At 34.3% G+C, this 23560-nt stretch overlaps 1 protein-coding gene across 1 annotated transcript; it reads right to left on the bottom strand.

Moving 5' to 3' along the window:
• Positions 1-418: 418 nt before the first annotated feature.
• Positions 419-22846, bottom strand: CYLC1 (cylicin 1). Its single transcript, XM_012738657.3, has 6 exons — positions 22760-22846; positions 18416-18469; positions 13166-13206; positions 11469-11587; positions 8200-9939; positions 419-568 (listed from the first exon to the last, which is right to left on the bottom strand). The coding sequence occupies exons 1-6, from the start codon at positions 22774-22776 to the stop codon at positions 536-538; spliced, it is 2004 nt and encodes a 667-aa protein (XP_012594111.3). The 5' UTR covers positions 22777-22846; the 3' UTR covers positions 419-535.
• Positions 22847-23560: the final 714 nt, after the last annotated feature.

Here is a 23560-nt window from a genome sequence, read left to right as displayed (position 1 = left end):
TAAAGTTTGGTCGAGCAAAGAATCTTTGTCAGAGGTTACTGTCTACATATATTTCTCCAATGTTTTCTTTTTTATTTCAGCATATTATAGGGGTACAAATGTTTAGGTTACGTATATTGCCCTTGCCCCACCCGAATCTTTTAAGGTTGCAGAAGATATGGTTCCTTCCTCCCATTTTCTGTTAATTTTTTTTGAATGCTAAGTTAAAAAGAAGTTTAAGAAAACATGATAAGGCCATCCAAAGAAAAGTTGCAACATTTTAACCAAAACTCAGGAACAGTTTCTACACTGAAGCTTCAGAACATGGGGTAAAATGCTACAGTATTTTGGTCTGAAAAGTTCAGATATTGAATAAATAAAGAATATATATATATATATCACCTCTACAAATTATATACAAAAACTCAGCTCCCGATACTCATGGAAGACTTGTTTTTATTTATTACAGTTCCACAGAAGTAGAAATGCTCATTTGAGAGTAGCTAGTGCTTACTGTGGTAAGGCCATTCTGTGAAACCAAGCGCTCAGTTGTTCTTTAAAGCAGCTTATGAATCCACTGTGCTTCAGGCTGTAAAATAAAGTAGAAAAATGAAAATAAAAGTAAAAGTTTATTTGTTTATTAATTATAGAGAAGCCCTGTTGTGTTAAGGACCAAACCAAAATACAAAATGTCACAGATGGAAGGGAACTTAGATATCATTATTATTTCTTGTTAAAAATGCAGGTCCCTGAACACCCCAGACCTATGAAGTCAAAGTCTCTAAAGTGGAATACAGCAACGTGTACTTTCAACAAGCTCCCTGCATGATCTTAATGGCCACTTAAGGGTGAGAAGTACTGAATGCTAGTCCAATAACCAGTGTTTGTACAGGAACTGAGGCCCACCAATGTTACATGATTAGTCTAAGTTCTCACAGCTTTATTAATAAATGAGAATTTTTAAAATTGAAAATATCATGTGGAAACATAAAAATACATTATGAATAACTGATTGTCATTCTAAATTCCACCACAGTAATACAAATATTTTCACATTTGCATACTACTATGTAATTTTGTCCACAAATGTGAATTTTTGTTTACTTGCAACCCCACAGCATTTTTCCTTACTTCTTTCTCTTAATGTTATAGTATGAACTTTTTTTTCCCCTTTATTTATTTATTTATTTATTTATTTATTTATTTATTTATTTCAGCATATTGTGGGGGTACAAATGTTAAGGTTACGTATATTGCCCATGCCCCCTCTCCCTTGAGTCAGAGCTTCGAGTGTGTCCATCCCCCAGTTGGTGCGCATCGCATTCATTATGTATATATATACTCATCCCCTCCCCCCCCACCTGCCCAACACTCGATAAATGTTATTACTATATGTCCACTTAGGTGTTGATCAGTTAATACCAATTTGCTGGTGAGTACATGTGGTGCTTGTTTTTCCATTCTTGGGATACTTCACTTAATAGAATGGGTTCCAGCTCTAGCCAGGAAAATACAAGAGGTGCTATATCACCGTTGTTTCTTATAGCTGAATGGTACTCCATGGTATATGTATACCACATTTTATTAGGTTTTAAGTAGGTTTTCCTGGTGATTGGATAATGTTAGGGAGAAATGAATGCTGTCAATAAACCACCTTTTCAATAATGTCTAATACTCACTGAGTATTTTCTGTAAGCAATTTGCTGTTTTAAGTGCTTAGCATGTCATCTGAGCCTTACAACAGCTCTATGAAATTGGGACGCTCATCATCTTACAGAACAAGGACCAGTGCAAGGTGTTCTACCTGAGGCTCCCTGGGACAGGATCGGAGCCCAAATATCAAAGCTAAAGACTATGTTTCTCACCACTGTGCCATCGTCAAAGAAGTTGCCAATAAACATTGACATTTCTCCGAGGTTAAGTATTAAGCTATTAAAAAGTTACAGAGATGAACATTGCTGTTGAGACCATTATCATCATGTTTCCTTCTTGCTATTATTATTTTAAATATGCAATAAGAAATATACCTTAAGAATTAATATACAGGTGACTTGTTTTTCTACTGAACTTGGCAGACTTTGAACATTTCCTCTCATTACTTTACTTCTAATTTCCTCAATAAGAGATTGGAAGGAGCCAAATTTGTCCTCAGAGTGTAAATAGGGAATATAGAGGTGGCTACACAAGTATTGGTTGTGGATATTTGCAAGAGAACTGAGTTAATTATCAAAATTCTTTTGGAAAACAGTTACTTTCTAGAAAACCACCCAGTAGTCAGATTCTTTCTTTCTTACCATATACTTAACCATTTATTCATCATCATCATCATCATTGCTATTATCATCATCATCTTTATCTTTTTCCCAAAAGATTTGAGATAGCTGCCTAGATCACATACTTCAGGCAAAAGCCAATTTTGGCCTAAGCGTTAATTAATTCAACTAATAAGTGATTATTACAACATATTCCATGCAAAACACTACATTAGGTGTTTTGTAATAATAATTAAAAAATGCCCCAACTTTGAAGAGCCTGTAGTATGAGCCTGTAGTTTAAAATCCACACACATTGTTATTTGAGGGATATTGGTAGGAGTGGGGCTCCATGACTGTGCATAACATAGTACCAGATAATATACTAAATTACATATTTCATTTTCCTATAAAGAAGGTGCTATTAATGTCCCATTTTATATTTTAGGAAAATGATTTTCCAAATGATTAAGTTCCCCAAAGGTGTCCTGCTAGTTAGTGGCAGAGCAAGGATTTAATTCAAAACTATATAACTCCAAAGCCTTATGCAGTAGCCACTAGATTATAAACCTGCCTGACTTCGTATTTTTCAAATAACATATTTAGTTCTTTTGGGAGAGAAATTAGGGAACTTCCTTTTTAAATTCATTTCAGTGTAATAAAACCTCAATTGTCACAATGTTCAGTTTGGTCATTGAAGCCAGTTTATTATTTAAGGATTAGTTTTTGTTTGTTTTAGCCCTTGTTAAAAACTACCCTATGAGAAAAGGAGGCAAGATGCCTGACTAGTGGTATCAGTTGCCAGAACATCTCAGGAAGAAGGAAAAACTTTAGATGAGAAAAAAAAAAAAAAACCATATCCCAGTTGTAATTCTGATGTAACTGAGGCCACAACCTAACAGAGATTCCATGGGAAGAAGTTGTAGAGCAGAACATGAAGGAGCAAGATTTCAGCAGACATCAACCCCCAAGGCATTTGAAGTCCCACGGAAAAGGTAGGTGGGCTTTCTTTTCTCCTCTCCTAACACCTCGGACAGACTACAGGCTTGAAAACTGTTGGAAAGCTTCTCTACCCTCACAAGCCCAAAGATGCCACTGCCAGTGAACTGGGAACTTCTTGAGAACAGAGTGCTGTGCTTCCAGCAACATCAGGGTTGCCCCACCACCACAGACCCAAGCCAAGGTGGTGGGTGCCATACTACTTTTTCACACATTATGTGCCCTTGTCCTGCCCAGGGAGTTTCCTCCCTTCAGTTTTCATGGCACTGGACCTCACACAAATATATCCCAGTATCTTCCTAGACTACAGTGGTCACAGGAGATCAGTGACCCCTGAGGGAACTATGTGATTTCAGAGCTTGGTCATTCAGGGTGGGCTGCCTACTGGGGAGAGGAGAGAGCAACATGCCATGGGAGCCCCATGGGGCAAAGGAGACCAGAGTCCCAGATCTCCTCCATTCAGACTCTTTTCCTCCTCCTCCTCCTCCTCTTGCTCACCTACAGCTGCCAATGCTACTGTGGCAGTTCCCAAGTGGTATACCATGCTTGGTATGGGTGTATCAAGGGACAATTGAGCTGGGGCTCTCCGGAGTGGATGCTTCCACTCTGTTGATGTACTCACAACACCCAAGCTTCCACAGAGAGTGGAGCTCACTCCTTTCCTCTTAAAGATCTGTAGTGGGTCAAGAGGAACTCAGACTGTGAGCTCCCTTCCCACTGGCCCTCCCTAGCCCTGCCTGCCTGGATGTTCTGGCAGAGCAGGGGACACCCCAAAGCAGAAGGAAATTAAGCCTGCTTGAGCACTCCACAGGCAACTCAAGACCAGCCTGCTTCTCCCTGACATGGTCATAGATTGAACTTGGGGGTTCAGAAAACAGACCAGAAGACTAGATTCCATGCCTTTAGGACTCGATTTTGTTGCTCAGAGGAACAGGGAGGAGATTTGTGACCTAATCTTGGGAGGTGAGGGAGCCTACACAGGCTGATCTAAAATGAGAGTACAATGTCAGTCCAAGCCACAGCATAGTAGTAGAGCACTCCTTCATTCACAGGAAAGCCACACATTCAGTCTGCAGTAGAATCCTAGGCAGGAAAGTTCCTAGCTGGTGGCAGTAATGATGGTAAGCTCAACTAGTTTGGCCTGCTGGTTGTGGCCAGATGCTCGAAGGAGTTCTGTGAGGCAAGGAAAGAGGGATAAAAATGAACCCCACTCCTGCCTGACAGACTGTGAATTCCAGACTGCCCTTCCCCCATGAGCTGACTTTTTGGCTTGGAGGAGCATCTACATCCCCACTCTGGTGGCTTTTTCCAGTGGCCTAGGGGTTGACCCTAGACCTTTGCTGAGACAGCTCTTGTGCCAGCATCGTGGAGCCTGAACACAGGCTCACCAGCCCCACCCAGTCTCACTCCCTCACCTGCCTCAGCTGTGGTGGAGCACAGAAAGTGGTCCCCTAGGAGCCATAGGGGTGGGTTTGCCCACTGCCTGATATATGCCAGGGCTTCTCCTGATTGACTGCCAGACATAGGTCCCAAATATACCACTGCAGCTGGTTCTTTCCTACAAATGTCACCTTCTGAGAGGGAATACAATTTGCGAAAACCAACTCAAAGACATCAGAGAAATGATTCAGGAAATGAATGAATGAATAATTTACTAAATTGATTTATTTTAGTGCAATATGCGTAACCTAAACATTTGTACCCCAATAATATGCTGAAATAAAAATTAAAAAATCTATATAGAACTTTTGGAAATAAAAACTCATTTAGGAAAATACAAAACACAACAGAAAGTTTTAAGAATAGACTACACCAAGCAGAAGAAATAATTACAGAATTTGAAGACAACTCTTTCAAATTCACCCAGTCAACCAAAAATAAGGAACAAAAAATCAAGAGGAAAGAAAAGGCTATGAAAAATATGGGATTATATAAAATGGCCAAATATAATAATTATAGACATTCATGAGTGTGAGAAAGAAAAACCAAAAGAGATAGAAAATCTATATGAGGAAATAATTGAGGAAAACTTCACTGGTCTTGCTTGACATTTAGATATACAGATAAAAGAAGCTCAATCAACAGAAGATTCATTGACAAAAGGGAATCATCAAGGCATGTAGTCATCAGACTGGCCAAATTCAATGTGAAAGAAAGACTCCTATGAGCTATGAGGGGAGAACATCAATTAGATTACAAAGGAAAATCCATCAGACTAATAGGAGAATTCTCAACAAAATCTTATAAGAGAGAAAGGAAAGGGGTCCTATTTTTAGTCTTCTTAAACATAATAACTGCCAGCCAAGTTATTTATTTTATTTTTAATTTCAAAATATTATGAGGGATACAAACATTTTGATTATGTAAATTCTTTTTGTATCTCAAAGTATTTTGAATCCAACAAAACTAAGTTTCATAAATGAAGGAGCAAAAAAGTATTTCCTAGACCAGCAAATACTAAGGGAATTTGTCACAAATTGACCTATCATAAAATGAATGCTTAAAAGTGTTCTATACATGTAATAGAACAATTGATAGCCACCAGTGTAAAAACACAGAAAAGTAAAAATTCACAGCTTTTATAAAACTGTAACACGAGGGAGAGAACAAAGCAACTAGATAACAATGAAAATTATGACAAGAACTCTGTCACACATACTAATACTAAAATTGAATGCAAATGGTCTTAATGCTCCCCTTAAAAATGTAGATCAGTTTAATGGATAAGAAACAAAACCCAAATATATACTGTCTGCAAGAAACGCACCTAACTCACAAGGAGTCTAGTATACTCAAGGTAAAGAGGGGGATAAAATGGAAATGCAAATGGAAATCAAAAGTGAGTAGAAGTAACTTCTCATATCAGATAACATTGATTTTAAATCAAGAATGGTAAAAAAGTAAATGTGATCATTATTTAATATTAAAGGAATCAATCCCAAAATCCTAAAAATATATGCATCTAACATAGTAGCTCCTAGATTCTTAAAACAAATTCTACTACATCTAAGGAAAAAATAAACAGCGATATCATAATAGCCAAGGATGTCAACACTCCACTGACAGAATTAAACAGATCATCATGGTAGAAGACCAACAAAGAAACACTGGACTAAAATGTGACTCTAGAGCAAATGGACCTAACAAACATTTACAGAACATTCTGCTCCCCCAAAATAATTTATATGCACTCTTTGCACCAGCACATGGGGCATTTTCTGAGATAGATAATATGTTATATCACAAAACATGTCTCAGCAAATTAAAAAAAAATAAAATCATACCATGTGTCCTCTCAAATCACAGTAGAATAAATTCAGTAATAAATTCTAAGAGGAACTATGAAAAATACTCAAATAATGGAAATTAAACAACCTGCTGATTAATTATCCTTGGGTTACTGATAAAATCAAAATGGAAATTTTAATAAATTACTTTAACCACAAAGGTAACACAAACTTCCAAAATTGATGAGATACACTAAAAACAGTACTCAAGGGAAAGTGTATAGTCTGAAATGCTTACAACAAAAAGGCAGAATGTTCACAAATTAAAAACTTAATGCAATGCCTTAAGGAAATAGAAAAAGAAAAACAATTGTGTTAGCACAATTCACTACTGCAAGGATCTGGAAACAACCCAAGTGCCTGTCAATCCACGAGTGGATTAATAAAACATGGTATATGTATACAATGAAATAATACTCAATTACAAAAAACAATTTGATCTAGCACCTCTTATATTTTCTTGGATAGAGCTTGAGCCCATCCTCCAAGGTGAGGTATTACAAGAATGAAAGAATAAGCACCACATGTGCTTGCCATCAAATTGGCACTAACTGATCAACACTAGAGTGCTCACATGGTAGAAGTATTCATTGGGGGTTGGGAGGATGGGGGGTAGGTAAATTCACTAATGGACACAGTGAGCATTGCATGGAGGAAAGGGCACATCTCCAATCCTGGCTTGGGTGAGGCAAAGTCATACCATGTAACCAAAATGTTTGTACCCCCATAATATCCCAAAATGAAAAAAAAAAGAAACCATGCCCAAAGCTAGCAGAAGAAAAGACTCACCAAAACTCAGAGAACAACTAAATGAAATGGAAACCAAAAACACAATACAAAAGATCAACAAAACAAAAAGTTGGTTCCTTGAAAAGCTAAAGAAAATTGAGAGACCACTAGCTATATTAATGAGAAATAGAAGATAAAGGCTTCAAATAAGCTCAACCAGAAATTAAAAAGGGAGATATTATAACTGATAACACAGAAATACAAAATATTATCCATCACTACTATGTAAACCTCTACATACATGAACTAAAAAAAAAAAAAATAGAGAAAATGGATAAATTTCAGGAAACACACAACCTCCCTAGCCTGAATCTGGAAGAACTGGAAATCCTGAAAAGATCAATATTGAATGTTGAGATTGAAGCAGTAATAAAATTTCCCCAAACAAAATCAACAAAAAATCCCAGCCTAGATGGATCCACAGCCAAATTCTACCAGACCTATAAAAAAGAATTGAAACCAATTCTACTGAAATGGGTCCATAACATTAAGAAGAAAGGAATACCCCCTAACTCTTTCTATGAAGCCTTTATCAGGATACCAAAGCCAGGAAAGAGAAACAACAACAACAACAACAAAATGAAACCTACAGTGAAAATGGCTTTTATCAAAAAGTCTCAAAACAATAAATGTTGGCATGGATGTGGAGAGATAGGAACATTCATACACTGCTGGTGGGACTGCAAACTCGGACAACCTCTGTGGAAAATATTATGTTTCTCAATTCTTCAGAGTCATTTTGAAGTACTCTTTATTTTTCTTACCTTTAAGTCCCAAATTTGTCAATATTCCAGTAAAAGAGAACTATTCTTTGGAGAAAATATAAATTTAAACTTTTAAAATATCTTTCATTTTAAATCTATTTTGGCCTACAAATAAAATAGTAAACATACCAAAGGAGCATATCTTGGTTTTGGAGGTGGAGGAGGCATCCTGCACCGACAGAGACGTTTGACCTTAGGTGATGGTAGTAAAGGCTCACAAGGTGGGAGTGGTGGTCTTTCTCTTGATGGAGGAACTCTACCTGTAGTTGTTTTTTTTCCTTTTTCTTTGAATGTTGTCTTTTTAGATGACATTCTTAATCCTCTCTTTAGTTCGGGACCTTCTTTCTTTGAATCTGCAGATGTGCCATCTGAATCATCAGCTCTCTTCTTAGTGCCAGGTGTATATAATGACTCTTCAGATTCAGCATCTGAACCTTTGACCATTGTGCCCTTTTTTAAGCCTGTCTTGGAAGATGCGTCAGACTCAGCATCACTAGACTCTGTGTCCTTCTTTGCATCCTTTTTGGCATCTTTCTTTGATCCTTTCATTTCCTTCTTTGGATCTTTCTTGCCCTTCTTTAACTCCACATCAGATTCAGTATCCGTAGATTCTGCACCCTTTTTTGCATCCTTTTTAGTGTCTTTCTTTGAATCTTTCTTCTGCTTCTTTTCATCTTTTTTACCCTTTTTTGCATCTCCTTCAGATTCAGAATCGGCATCAGTAGATCCTGCATCCTTCTTGACAGACTTCTTTTTGTCATCTTTCTTTGAATCTTTCTTTTCCTTTTTTTCATCTTTTTTACCCTTCTTTGCCTCCGATTCAGATTCAGAATCAGTAGAGACTGCGTCCTTCTTTGCATCCTTTTTCTTGTCATCTTTCTTGCTACTTTTCTTATCCTTCTTTGAATCTTTCTTTGCACCCTTTGAGTCTCCAGATTCAGCATCAGTAGACTCTGTGTCCTTCTTTGCATCCTTTTTCTTGTCATCTTTCTTTTCATTTTTCTTATCCTTCTTTGAATCTTTCTTTGCACCCTTTGAGTCTCCAGATTCAGCATCAGTAGACTCTGTGTCCTTCTTTGCATCCTTTTTCTTGTCATCTTTCTTTTCATTTTTCTTATCCTTCTTTGAATCTTTCTTTGCATCCTTTGAGTCTCCAGATTCGGCATCAGAGCTCTTCTTTGCATCTTTCTTTGAGTCCTTCTTTGCAGGCTTCTTTGAATTATTCTGGGAGTAATTCTTTACCCATGTACCAAAATCCATGGATTCAATACCAGCCTCTTCTAAATACATCATTAAATCCACATTTGAACTATTTTTTGAGCAAGCCTCTGATTTAACATCACGATTACTCTTTGAGCTCTTCTTAGAATCATTCTCTAGATTGTTCTTTGTAAATATGGATTCAGTGTCTGTCTCCTTGGAATTCTTTGAATCTTTCTTATCTTTTTTTGAATGCTCTTCTGAGACTACATTAGAATCTTTGGATTCTGGATTTATTTCTGATTTTGATTTTGACTTCTTAGATAGTTCACTTTTATGTGATGATTTTGATTGAGTTTTACCTGAATTACATCTTTTAGGTTTCTGTTCTTTCTCATCTTTTTCTATTTTATATGAGTCTGGATTTGCTGCATGTGGGCCTGTTTTTTTCTCAGAATCTTTATTCAAAACCATGCCTTTTTTTTCATCTTTGGACGTTTTATATTCTGCTTTTTTAAGATTGGTTTTGGGAGTATAAGGATGTCTGTATGGAGCCTGTCTCCTGACAGCTAAGTAAATAGATGGCCTTTGGAAAAATTTTCTTAAAGAATGCCTTATCCATATATGAGCTGGCTTCTGACCTTCCTGTAATTTTCTTTTGTCATGCCTCTGAAAAGATTGATTAGATTAATGATAAGCATTTGTGAATGAATTATAAGCTTTTATATTGTAACATAAAATAATTTTGTTTTTCCTTGACTATTTAAAATTAGAATTTTTTCTCTCTTTCAGAGTTATTTGTGTGTGTGTGTGTGTGTGTGTGTGTGTGTGAGAGAGAGAGAGAGAGACAGAGACAGAGACAGAGACAGAGAGAGAGAGAAGGAGGGAGGGAGGAAGAAAGGGAGGGGAGAGAGAGAAAGAGAAAGAGAGAGAGAGCGCGAACGCTCTACTTTGGAAATAAATGGAAATGATTTTAGGGGAAATTTTAGGATTCATTTAATGATTCATATTGGGATTGGAGCAGGTCCACAATAATCCATAACATTCCAGAACTTACTCTCACAATCAGTAGGGGTTCCTTTTGGAACCCTGTTTTGGAGAGATATTTTGGGACAAACACCTTTCATCCTCAATTTAGCTCAGAAATAAGTTCATCCCATTGAAATTCATCATGACAATTTTGTGATAATTATAGTCTTCAACTCTAACCCAATTGCTTATCCTGCTTTCAAGATTTCTGGTCAAATTGAGAGCCTGATACCCCACTGTATTGAAAAAAATCATAGACAAAAGTTTGAAAGTCTGGCTATTAACTCCAAATTGTTTATTGTCTATCATTTTAGTGAATCAAGCAGAAAATCGTGGAGTCAAGAACACTTGTTACATTGTTTTCTTGGATGCTGACTTAAACCAATAGTGAAAGTTGTTTCAAATGAAACAAACAAATGTTTGATCCACATTAATTTGCATAGCTTTTGTGTAATTTATTTTCAACTCCCACCCAAACACTTATCAACTCTGGTTTTCATAAGTAGCCACAGAGACTGATTTTAGACTTACTTCTTAAGTTCATTTAACTATTCAGTAGAGGTGCCAACAATCAATTTTAGTATGGAATTAAAAGACAACACTGAAGAGATACATGAACCTTGGATAATTATAGATGTAATTAATGGTCCTTGAATAAATGCACTGAATGTAACTTTGTTTTGGGAGACACTTTAAAAATATTTTGCTATCACAATGTATGCTTATTTATCTTTTTAATAATTGATAGGATAACTCTACTTTATAGAAGCAGTAGAAAATTTGAATCTCCTAGTAACAAGAATTCTGAATTTCAGAATTAAAAAATTTGGAGGCCCTGAAACCTGATCAAAATTAGCTCCTGCTATACAATTCGAAGTTTAGATGCTTTTGGAACTGATAAACATTTTCTGGTAGATTCCACCAGTTGTAGCATTAGGTTTTTCAGCTTGCATAGACTATTAGCTATTACATATCTTTGATGTGGAGAATCACATACAAATAAATGTTTATCTGAAACAGGTGAGGACAATCTTTTGCACAGAGAATTATAAATTTAAAAAGCCTGCTTCCAACAGGTAGTAAAATCTAAATCAAATATGCCTTGTTTATATTTGTATATGTTGTGCCAATGTAGATTTAGTTTTAAAAATGATCTTTTCAGTACTTACAGGAACTGTGACTTGTGATTCTGAAGGTCTTGATCTCTTTTTTCTACCTGGCTGGGGTGGTTTGGGAAATGTCAAAGCAAAGTATTCTTGATTCCATGATTTTCTGTTTGATTCGCTGACTAAAATTAGAGAGGACAATAAACAACTTGGAGTTAGGAGCTAGACTTTCATCTGCACTGAAATATTCCCAAGTAATAAATATATCATTTAAATTAAACTAAGTTACAATTCAAAATATAGATTTTCCCCTTAGAGTTTGTAGGTTTTTGTGGCACAGCAATTAGCGAAAATAAAAGCTTATTTCCTCATTTTGCATTGATTTATGTTGTAATTGACATTTGTAATTTTATTTTCTATATTAAGCCAATTTTCACAGATAGTTACTTAATTCATGCTGGTAAAAAATGTAATCAAACAGTAGGAGTGGAAAATAGAGAAAACTTTACTATTTCCTTTCAAACATCTCCGTCATCTCCTCTATATTGCTTTCTTTTCTTTGTGTCATTTTTGTTAGATTGCAGACAATGTGACTTCTCCTTCCATAGTCCCCATAATAACTAGCACAATACTCAGTATTAAGTAGTTGGTAAAAGTCTTGATTAATTAAATGAGTGTTTATTTTAGCACCCTTCTTACCTCAGTGGCATCCTAAGCCACAGAAATTAGGGCCCCAGACCAAAATACTGAATTCAGTTCTGGGAACTCTATTTAAAGAAGGGCATATGTACACTTGAGGACATCCAGAATAGAGTAATCGGGAAGATCAAACTATCTGAGAACTATGTCAAAAGAGGAAGTGGCGAGGAAACAGCTCTCCTGGAGTGAGTATGCTAATGAGAGGTGGGATAATTAAATTTAGATATTTAAAGAACTACTATATGGGACAGTAGTAGTGATAATAATAATAGCATAGCTGCAACTGCTAAAACTCATGTCATGCTTTCTATGTGCCAGACTGTGCTTTAAGTACTTTAGTCAACTCATTTAATCCATACAACAACACTTGGAATTAGATAATATAATTGCCTCCATTTTACAAATGTGAAAAATGAAGCACAGAAACAGAGAGGTTAAATTATTTTCCACAAATCATAAAACTAATAAGTAGTAGAGTTAAGATTCAAACACAGATGTTTTAACCTCAGAGTCCATGCTCTTAATCACATTGTTATAGACTTCTATTATACCTTGCCTTAAGGAAAGGCTAGAACCAATGGGTAACACTTACAGCACTGTAGATAGATTTCAGCTCAATATACCATGGCCCATTTTCCTAAAGTTGCATATGTTCAACAAATGCACTGTTCACTCTGCACTTTCATCTCTCTGACTATATTTGCCTTGTATATTTTGAGTTTTGTAATTGTGACTTTTAAACACAAGGGAACCTTAGGCAAGTTGGTTGGTGTGTATTATGAAAAATAACAAGCTAAATAAATCTTTATTTTTAAACCAGCTAATACAAACCCACATCAAGGCCAGAAATATATTAAACACACACACACACACACACACACACACACACACCAACATACACATATGCATATGTGTATGCATACATAGATCCTTGTATTACATTTTAATAAAAATTCAGTGCAGTTTCTGCTTTACCACATTTAGTGGATGATACTAGTCATTACTTCCTAAAATTATTTTAAAATCTAAAAAGTATTTAATTTCAAGGGCTAAATTCTTACTTGGAATGGAATTTTCATATGTTCTCATGTTTACTTCTTGTCTATAAAAAAGAAAACGCTTTAATTGAATTTCTACTATGGATAATTATTTTATTCTTCTTATGAGTAAGCCTTCAATAGCAACACTTGGAGAACTCATGCATTTACTGATCTCTAAGAATGTCTACCTTTAATTATAGTTAAATACTATATTTCCCCTTTAGAGCATATTTTTCACCAGAAACTTAAACAAAAATATACCATGAACTAAAATCTGAAATAAAACCACTAACTTGACAAATATTAAAATAATAAGATAAAGTAAATTGAACCAGTTCTCCCTTTAAAAATTCTCTAATAAAAAAGTCTTAACCAGAATTTGCTTAATTCATTAAATAGGGTATGAAAAAACTCAACCAATGTTAATATTTTGAGAACTTAAATCATTAATGGTGTGTCAGTGGGTACATATAAGTGTTAACCTCAATTTTGAATTGTCCCTCCACATAAGGAAAATTAGTTGATAATATTTTCCATTTGAAAGGTGCCCATTTAATTTATTACAAATAAATATTGTCTACCAAAGATAAACATAGTAAAATTTGTTTTCAAAATATTACTTATTATTTGTCTGGGGCAGTGAGTTGTGACCATTGCTAAGTCAGAGGTTGTACTTACACATATACCCTAGAGTTTGACTTCTTCTTTGACTGATATAAATTATTGGGTTTGACACACAAGTCAAATGACCAAATGTATTTATATTTGAGCCAACTCTATTTTCATTTTCTAAAGTAAAGCTCTAGTGTCCAGCACAAAGCCTGGCCCCCAACTCATCACTAAGTCACTATTGACTTACTTAGGAAAGACTTTGAAGACAATGAGCAGTAAAATATCTAGAGCAGTTGTGCTCAATTGCAAGTAATCATAATAATTAATTTGAAACTTTAAAAAACAAACACGTGTGAGAACTCCCAGAGTTTTGGGTTGAGTTAATCAAATCTGTATGTTAAAACTCCCTCATGTGATTTTGATACTCAGTTCTGATTAAGAACCACTATTGTGAATGATCTTGAGAAAGAAAACTTCATAGATTTCTGAAATAGTTCAAGTTTGTATTTTTGGATTTTCTACAGGCAATTAATCAATTATTTATTAATCTGTGGTGAAACTACATAATTCAATACAGTAACTAAAGATATTATGATCTGCATCCCTGGAAATGTAATAGTTTAGAAAACAGCCATGCTGGCTGAATCACTGAATTTTTATTCTACAAAAAGGGCTTTCCACCTGCATTGATTTTCACTTATTTCCCATAGTCTAAAGTAATGTTTTCAAACTTCATTTGTCAAAGACTTTTACCAGTAAACAATTTACAGCACATGAACTTAATATGTGTGTATATTAGTCGTAGTCTACTATAATGACATATAGCATGAATCATACATTAAAATAAAAATTTTCAAAAGATGAATCAAAATATATAAACTGAAGTTTTAATATCTTATTCCTACACTTCAATGTATTGTCTTGCACATGCATCTCACTTTGGAGAATGCTAGAAAAAGCAACTAAGAAATACTGAAAAAAGGGACAATTTAGCCAACTATTATGAAATGCCTACTTTATATAGGTGTTGTCTCAGTCTCAAATTATTGGAAGTTCAAATATAGTTAAACTTCTGGGTAGTTTTCTTCATTTCCAAGGCACATTCTTGGTTATATTTATGTTATAAATTAATATGTGTGTACCTCCTTGTTTTTAGGTAATTCTAACCTTTATCTTAACATAAAAAGGGAAATTAGTGATAGAAGCCAAAAATTGGCATTTTTTTATAATCCTTTATTTATTTATTTATTTATTTTACCATATTATGGAGGTACAAGTGTTAAGGTTACATATATTGCCCGTGCCCCCTCCCCCCTCAAGTAAGAGCTTCAAGTGTGTCCATCCCCCAAACGTTGCACATCTTAAGGAATTACATATTTAAAGTTCTGAACATAAATAACAGCCAACTTAAAATTGTTAACACCACAAAAGTATTATTAACAAATTAAGATAAAATAAAGACATTTTAAAACAAAAGCAATAGAATTTCATTGTCAGCAAGAAACACTAATGAGGTTTTTCTAGGCAGAAGGAAAATGACCTGAGATGATCCACATTTCATATAAGATAAAATAAATAGCACAAAAAGCATATATATGTGTACAGAACATGAATATTGTTTATGAATAATATTAATAATATGTTACCTAAGTTTGCTGACCACAATTTAATGAGGCTAGAAACCATGACAAACAGATCAATAAAAATTATGCAAAACTTTGAAAATTAAGAATACAATCCATGGAACATGGTGAAGAGTGATGCTAGCAAGATGCTGGAGTTGGATTTTCAAGTGCTTGTCCCCTTGCAGAAATATCAATTGTAACAACTATCCACACCTGAAAATACCTACCCAAGCTAAAGAAACCAAGTAAGAGATTACAGCACCTGGATGTAACATAGAAATAAGAAAAGACACATTGAAGAGAGTGGGAAAGATAATTTCACTTTGTATGCATCACACTTCCCCTAACCTCAGGCAGCATAGTATGAGGGGGATAAATATGTAGAAGAAGTAAAGTGAGCACTGGACTTTGCCTTGGACCCTAACATCAGGCCGACTCCAGTAAAACACCACACCAGACAAACCCCCATGGCCCCAGGCCCCAGGCTGTCCCCACAGACTCAGTCTCCAGGCTCACCCCAGTACCAGGTGGGAATCCACAGTTCTAAACTCCAGGATGGTACCCATGGATCAAGCCTTCAGATGCATATCAGTGCCAGGCCAACCCCCAGAGCCCCAGACATCAAGCTGACCACACAGACTCAGGCTCCAAGCTCTCCTAAGGCTTTAGGCTTGCCCCACTTCAATGCTTTCTCTCACAACCCTACTTACTAGGCTAATACTTGAAGACCTCAGCCCAGGCATAAGATTGCCTTCAGCACTGGGTCAGCCCTCATGCATCCAAATGTAAGGCCTGCCCAATTCCCAGGGTTGGACTTTACAGTCCCAGATTTCAGGCTGACACTCACAGACCCCAGCTTCACATCAATACCCATGCTCTTGGGCATCTGGCTGGCACCCAAAGACCCAGCTTCCATGCTACCCACCCTAGACACAGGCTCTAAGCCTTCCTAGTGCCAGGCTTGCCTCTGTGGCCCCAGGCTTCAGGCTAGCCCCTTTGACCCTACACTCCAGCAGACTCAGGGTCCAGGCCTGCTCCAGCAGCCTAAGGGTCCAGGCTGACCTCAGTAAACACTGGTACCAGGATGGCCCTTATGGATCTAGACTCTAGGCCCTCAGCAGTACAGGACAGCCTCTATTGAATCAGGCTCCAGGCCTGTCCTCATGGACCAAAACATAAGTACCATCCAAGCATCTGTCCAGCCCCTGCAGACTGAGGTGCAAGGATCACTTGAGTGTTCAGTTGGCCTCTGTGTACTCAGCCTTCAGGCCAGCTCCCATGAATCAGTCTCTAGGCCCCACCCTATGGTCCTAGTCACCAGGCCCACTCAGCTGCTTACCCAGGCATCAGCAATTCAGCCTACCTGAGACCTTCAGCATTGAACCTTCCTGTGTACCATCCCAGAAGGCTTGTCAGAATCTCTGAATGGGATGACTAATGAAAGGACTTTATCTACTGAAGCAAGTCTGTAAAGACTAGAATAAATGCATGCTTCTTCAATTGTGCAGACATGAATGAATGTCCAAAGTATCATAACAAATCAGAAAAACATAACACCACTAAATGAACAAAATAAAGCACCAGGAATCCACCCTAAAGAAATGGATATTTACACACTGCCTGACAAAGAATTCAAAATAATCACCTTAAAGAAGTTCCATGTGTGACCAAAGAATACAGATAGGCAACTAAATGAAATTAGGAAAACAACACACATACAAAACGGAAAGTTCAACATAGTGATAGAAACCATAAGAAAAACAAAACAAAACAAAACAAAACAAAACAAACAAACAAACAAAAAACCAGACGGTACTTATGCTTTGGTCCAGGCCAAATAACATGATTTTTGAACTGAATAAAATCATAGCTTCAAAACCAGACTTAATCAAGCAGAAAAAAAAAATGAATATATGAATTAATCAGTGAAGACAGGTTATTTGAAATTACCTACCTAAGGACAAATAATAATAATAAAAAAGACCAAAAAGAATGAAAAATGCCTACAGGACTTATGGGACACCATCAAGCAAAACAACATACATATTATGGGTGTCCCAGAAGGAAAAGAACAGAAAGTGTATTTAAAGAAATAATGACAGAAAACTTTACAAATATGGTGAGGAAAATGAATATCTCAATGAATCAAGACCAAACAATCCCAAATAGATTAATATAAAGAGTTCTTCACTGAAACACATTATCATCAGACAAAAAGAAAAAATTTGAAAGCGTCAAGAGCAAAGCAACTTGTCACATACAGAGGCTCTCTATAAGACTATTAGGGGCTTTGTCAGCAAAAGTAAAGAATACAATAGCTCCCACATTATCCATGGTTTCACTTTCTACAGTTTCAGTTACCCACAGTCAACCCAGGTTCACAATAAGATATTTTTAGAAAAAGAGAAATAAGGAGACACTATATGCACATAACTTTTATAATACTATATTGTTAGATTTGTTTAATTTATTATTAGCTATTATTAATCTCTTACTGTGCCTAATTTATCAATTAAACTTTATAATAGTAATTTATGTATAGGAAAATATATACATATATGTTTCAGTAATATCTGTAGAGTCAGGCATGCATTAGAAGTCTTGAAATATATCCACCCCCAACAGAGTCAGGGGAACTACTGCAAATAATAATTAAAATTACAGAATGTTTTAAACTATATTTTGAATATAATAAAGAAAACTATTTAAATATTTGTGGGATGCAAAGATCTATTCAGAGAGAAAATTATAACCTTAAATGTATATATTAGAAAAGAAGATAGACTGAAAATCTCTCATCTATGTATACATCTCAAGGAGATAGAAATAGAACAACAAAAAACAAAAAATGTAGGATGAATACAATATAACAAAGGGAACAGCATAAATTAAAGAGAAAACAAAAGCTTTATGTTAGATAAAATAGACAAATTCCTTGGAAATAAACACATAAGAAAGATGAAATAAGAGGAAATATAAGATATGAATTATTGTACATACACTAAAGACTTTTAATCAATACTTAAAAGCTTACCGACAGAGAGAATTCCAGGTCTGGATGTCTTCATTGATCAATTCTTCCAAACACCTAAAAAAGAAATAATTGTTCACAAAATCTTCCAAAGAATAAAAAAATAAAATTGTACTGTGAGGAGAGCATACCCTTGACACCAAAATTTAAAAAGGACATTAATAAAAAGTAAAATTGCAGGCCTACATTTTTAATAAACACTAATATCAAAGTCCTTAAACATTTTTAGTAATTTTAATAGATGGAGAATGTATTATACCAAATAAAGCTTATTTCAAGTTTATTTGACATTTGAAATTCACCACATCAGGACATTAAAATAAAGAAGGGAAAATCATATTACCATATAAATATGTAGAAAAATTATTTGATAAAGCCAACACTTACTCATGATAAAATTTTTAGCAAACAAGGACTAGCAAAGAACTACCTTATTCTAATAAAGGTAATCTACTGAAAACCTATAAGAAATGTAATACTCAATGATGAAAAGTTGGAGACTTTTCCTTAAACTCAGGGGCAAGACAAGAATGTTCACTAATACAGTTCAAATTTAATACTGTACTGGAGATCTTAGCCAGCATGATAAGAAAAAGAATGATAAGACAAGAAAGAAGTTAAAAACGTAAGAAGAGAAAAGGAAGAAATAAAATGTCATTATTCACAGGCAGCATGAATGTTTACATAAAAAAGCAAAATATTTGACGATACACTATTAGAATTAATGAGTAAACTAAATAAGATTGTTAAGAGACAAAGATAAAACGTTAAAATCAATTGTGTATGTATATATCAGTGCAAAGTAATTGAAAAATATTTTAATAATGCCATTTATACAGTCTGATAAAAATACCAAACACCTGGGAATAAATCTAAAATATATATGTGCATTACCTTTACATTGAAAAGTAGAAAACATTAGGATACATTAAAAAACATAAATAAAGGGAAGTATATATCATATTCAAAGTTTGGAAGACTTAGTAATATAGAATAAATTAAGTCTCCTCAAATTGATGTACTGATTGAATGTAATCCCAATAAAGTTTTTTGACTTTTTAAATAATAAATGGCTAGTTGATTCTAAATTATACATGGAAATGTAAGAGCCAAGGATATACAAGACAATTGGGAATAAAAACAATAAATGTGAAAGAATATAATATCAAATATTAATACATGAACTTATTTTAAAATGACAACAATTGAGACAATGTAATATTGATACAAAGACAACCAATGGGATAGAATAGAGAGAGAAAAAAAAGAGAGACCTATATAGATATAGTAGCATGAATTATCCCAAAGTTGTTATGAACTGGGAAAAAATTGCATTTTCAATAAATGGTATCAGTCAAGTGGAAATCTACAAGGAGAAAAATGTGACTTTGACCCCTGTCTCACATTACATACCAAAATCAATTTCAGATGGATTGTAGGCCTAAAACTGAAAGGTAAAACAAGAATGTTTCTAGGAAGTGAAAAAGTATTTTAATGATAGTGGAGTAGATAAATATTTCTTAAACTGGACATAAAAATCAATAATTATAAAGGTATAGAATTACATGTTGAGTTTCTTTTATCCAATTATTATAAGCTGTAGCACTTCTTCCTTCTCCAATAATAAAAATGTTTTAAAAAAAGAATAGAGGAAAAAACACATTTCTTTTTCAATATTAAAACAAAGACTCTTCAGAGAAATAGTATAGTCATGATCATAGCAACAATATTTTTATTTTATAATGTTTTCCAATATCTAACAATCTAATATTTTGATTTTATAATGTTTTTCTGTTTAAAATGCAGTTTCAACTATATTATAATATTAACTATAATTGAATAATTCTACTTTTTTTAATTTGCTCAGGAGTGAAATCCTGCTCTCAAAATCCTTTATTCCTTTTCAGTTTATGCATCCCCTACTTCAAATCTACTATCTATATACATGACTTCCTTCTTGTACTGTTGTTTTTGCTATACCTTTGTTTTATTCATTACTTTTTTGAAATTGTATTCCCTGGTAATTGAATGAGTTAATTCCTAAAACTTGAATGAGAAATTATGATGTAGTTTTCACCAATTTATTCATTCAACTAATAAATATTCAGCACTTTTGAAGATAGAATTATGAATAGCCCCCAAATATCCATATTTTAATTTCTGGAATCTGTGCATGTTATCTTACATGGCAAAAGGGACTTTGTATATGTAATTAAGTTAAGAATATTGAGATTGGAAGATTATTCTGGATTGTTCAAGAGGGCACAAAATGTAATCACCAGAGTTTTTATGAGAGAGAAAAGAAGGATTAGAAGAGGAGAAGGCAGAGTGATTGTGAAAGTAGAGGCTGGAGTGATGACCTTTGGAGGAAGAAGAAGGGGGTATAAACCAAAGAATACAATCGACCACTAAAAATTCAAAAGAACAAGAAAACAGATTCTTCTCTCAGAGTCTCTAGAAGGAACCAGTCCTGATGGCACCTTGATTTTAGCCTAGTGAAATTGATTTCAAACTGTAAAACAGTTTTTTGAGGTAGCAGTTGGAGAGTGGAATGTTTAAAATTGAGATTTTGGAGGGATATATATTGGAGTAAGCCACTAAACTAAGATGTCAGACAAGATAACCAGAGAACAGAAGGTCAAAGAATTGAAATGTTAAGCATAAGAAAGATCAACTACATAGTAAAGTCACTAGAAATTGAATTAAGACAAGAATACTGTTGGAGTAAAACAATAATGAGTCAAACAGAAAATCCTTGCAAAATGAAAGAGAGTGATCTGGGAGTCAGTTGATGAATATAACAAAAAAATGGTAGCAGGTGATATAATCTGAAGACATAAGATTCAAAGTTGGTTATTTTCAGAAGTAGGGAAGGAGAACAAACTAGAAATGGGATTGAGGAAAAAAGCAGGCATCTCCTGCACTTCTAGATTCAGTGGTAGCAGAGGATGTGGGAAAAAATACATCACCCATTCTAGAAGGCTTTAGTAAAAGCAGTGAATTTGAGAGAGAGTGAGAGAGAGAGTGAGAGTGAGGTAAAGCAAGAAGATAAAGTTATTCAGATAGGAGGCAGAAGAGGACAGAGGGTTTTGCTGATAACAGCAAATTTCAAAGAGATAATGTTCAATGGTGACATAATCTTGAGGCCTCTGTGATTTAAGAAGGAATATCATATGTAGGCAGCATCAAACTAGAAATGTCTTTATAAAAGCACTAGTGATCTGAGAAGCTCATTGGGGAGCTCAATTTTAATTACTAGATCAAATCATTCTTTTTCTTTTTTCTTTATTTCAAACTGTATAGAATATTTTTTCTAAAAGTAATGCATGTTGAAAAAAATGAACGTTACAGACATGTGTCATTTAAAAAGGGAAAATCCTTGTAATTCATTATGTGCAATAATTTTCCAGAATTTTAATTTCTAAGTCAAATTTTTTCTAAATTTTCTAATTATTGATGTTGTGTGCCTTTTCACATTAACTAATTTTGAACATTTTCTCTATAAATTACAAGCCCATATAACCCAGCTATTTTTATTCCCCAATAATTATATTTGTCTTATTGATTTTATAACGTTTTTTATATTAGGCTGTATCATGAGAAATTTCCATGTTTTTAGGTCAGAGTGGTTGAATATTGGCAATCTCATTTAGCTCAACTTAATACATGTGAATATTAGCTGGTAGTTGCAAGACAACATGACCTATATTACTTTAACTTTTCTATTATTTTTAACAATATTTTAAAGAAGAAATTGGCTTTTAAAATAAAAACCACTACTGAAAGATGTAGTTCCTAAAGACTGCAGAAATACTGTTGTTTAATTCCATATGAATAATGCTTTATCTTCCACTTAATGACTACTTTAAAAAATAAACTCAGTATACTTTTCCTTATTGGACATAATAATGTGTTCTTTTTTTATCAGAAAAATAAAATGGTCTGATTTTTCTTATGTATAAAATTAAGTATACAAAGCTTGTATAATAAAACCTTATTACATTATATCCTGCTTTAAATTTGAAAATGCCTTCAAAGAAATTAATTCCTTCTATTCTCCCTAAAAGAAGATGTAATTATGAGAAACTTAGACTTGGCAAAGTAAAATGATCAAGATAATGAAGCTGTCTTGTGAAAAAAACCAAAAAAACTAAACTAGCTAAATTTCAAAGCAAAATACCTAAGATATTGATGGGAATTTTATACCTCTGTTTAAAATACAAGTTTTAATCTATAACCCAAATGACTATGAAAGAAACATTCTTTACACTTAAATATATAAACATGTAACCAAATTGAGAATGTTAGTCATCAAAAATACTAAAAAGTATTAAAAAGAGGACTCACAACTGTGGAAGAGACATTTCCCCTGCCTATATCTTGCCTGGACCTTAGCATTGTAAGTTCAAACTGGTGATGTTGAGTGATGACATCATAAAGAGACTGTAAACAACATAAATTTAAAGGGAAAATACATAGTAGTCATATTTTAAAGTTCATGAGTGCTTCTGAAATTCATTTTCAAATTGTTGGTGTGCTCACACACAACTTCTTAAAGATTGAACCAATAGAATCAGTGATATAATCTACCTGGTTGGTTTAATAAATATCTAATTATTTGATATCAGCCTATTTTAACAGTAGTTTTGAGTCTAGGTGTGTGCATACAGATGTAAGTATGTGTGTATATGTGTATGAGTGAAAGAGATATATGTGTTTAATGTAAAATAGAATAGAAACATTCCTCTACAAAAAGCAGCTATAATTTAATACATTTTCTACACATTCAGGCTCTCCTCCTAAACCCTTTGCATATGTTTACAGTGATAATTCCAACAAATAACTTGAAAGTGGCTTATTCTTAAATATGTAAATTCACCAAAGGTAAAATGTCTATTAAAATAATATTGACAAGAATGAAAAATATTTTTTCTTCCCAAATCTGTAAACAATCATTGTTATGTACAAATTTGTATTAGAACAAGTTATCAACTTGGCAGAAAATTAGTAAATGTGACTTTTTCATTATAGAAATAAAACATCTTGGGGCAGGAATTTTGCATTTAAATGGTAGAATAAATGTATTTTCTTTGACTGAATCAACCTTCTCATTCCCCCAAGTCAGTACTGCACCACACAGAAAAGATT

Source organism: Microcebus murinus, chromosome X, assembly GCF_040939455.1.
Source record: "Microcebus murinus isolate Inina chromosome X, M.murinus_Inina_mat1.0, whole genome shotgun sequence".
Taxonomy (NCBI): domain Eukaryota; kingdom Metazoa; phylum Chordata; class Mammalia; order Primates; family Cheirogaleidae; genus Microcebus; species Microcebus murinus.
The sequence above is the reverse complement of the archived record's forward strand: the minus strand, read 5'-3'. Positions and strand labels throughout refer to the sequence as shown.

Bases quoted from the DNA above. Each gene is read 5' to 3' on its own strand.
- CYLC1 (XM_012738657.3), bottom strand. The intron at 13,207-18,415 runs GTAAGCTTTTAA...TCTTTTTTATAG, and splicing joins ACCTGGAATTCTCTCTGTCG to ACAAGAAGTAAACATGAGAA. The intron at 9,940-11,468 runs GTAAGTACTGAA...CAATCTTTTCAG, and splicing joins AATCACAAGTCACAGTTCCT to AGGCATGACAAAAGAAAATT.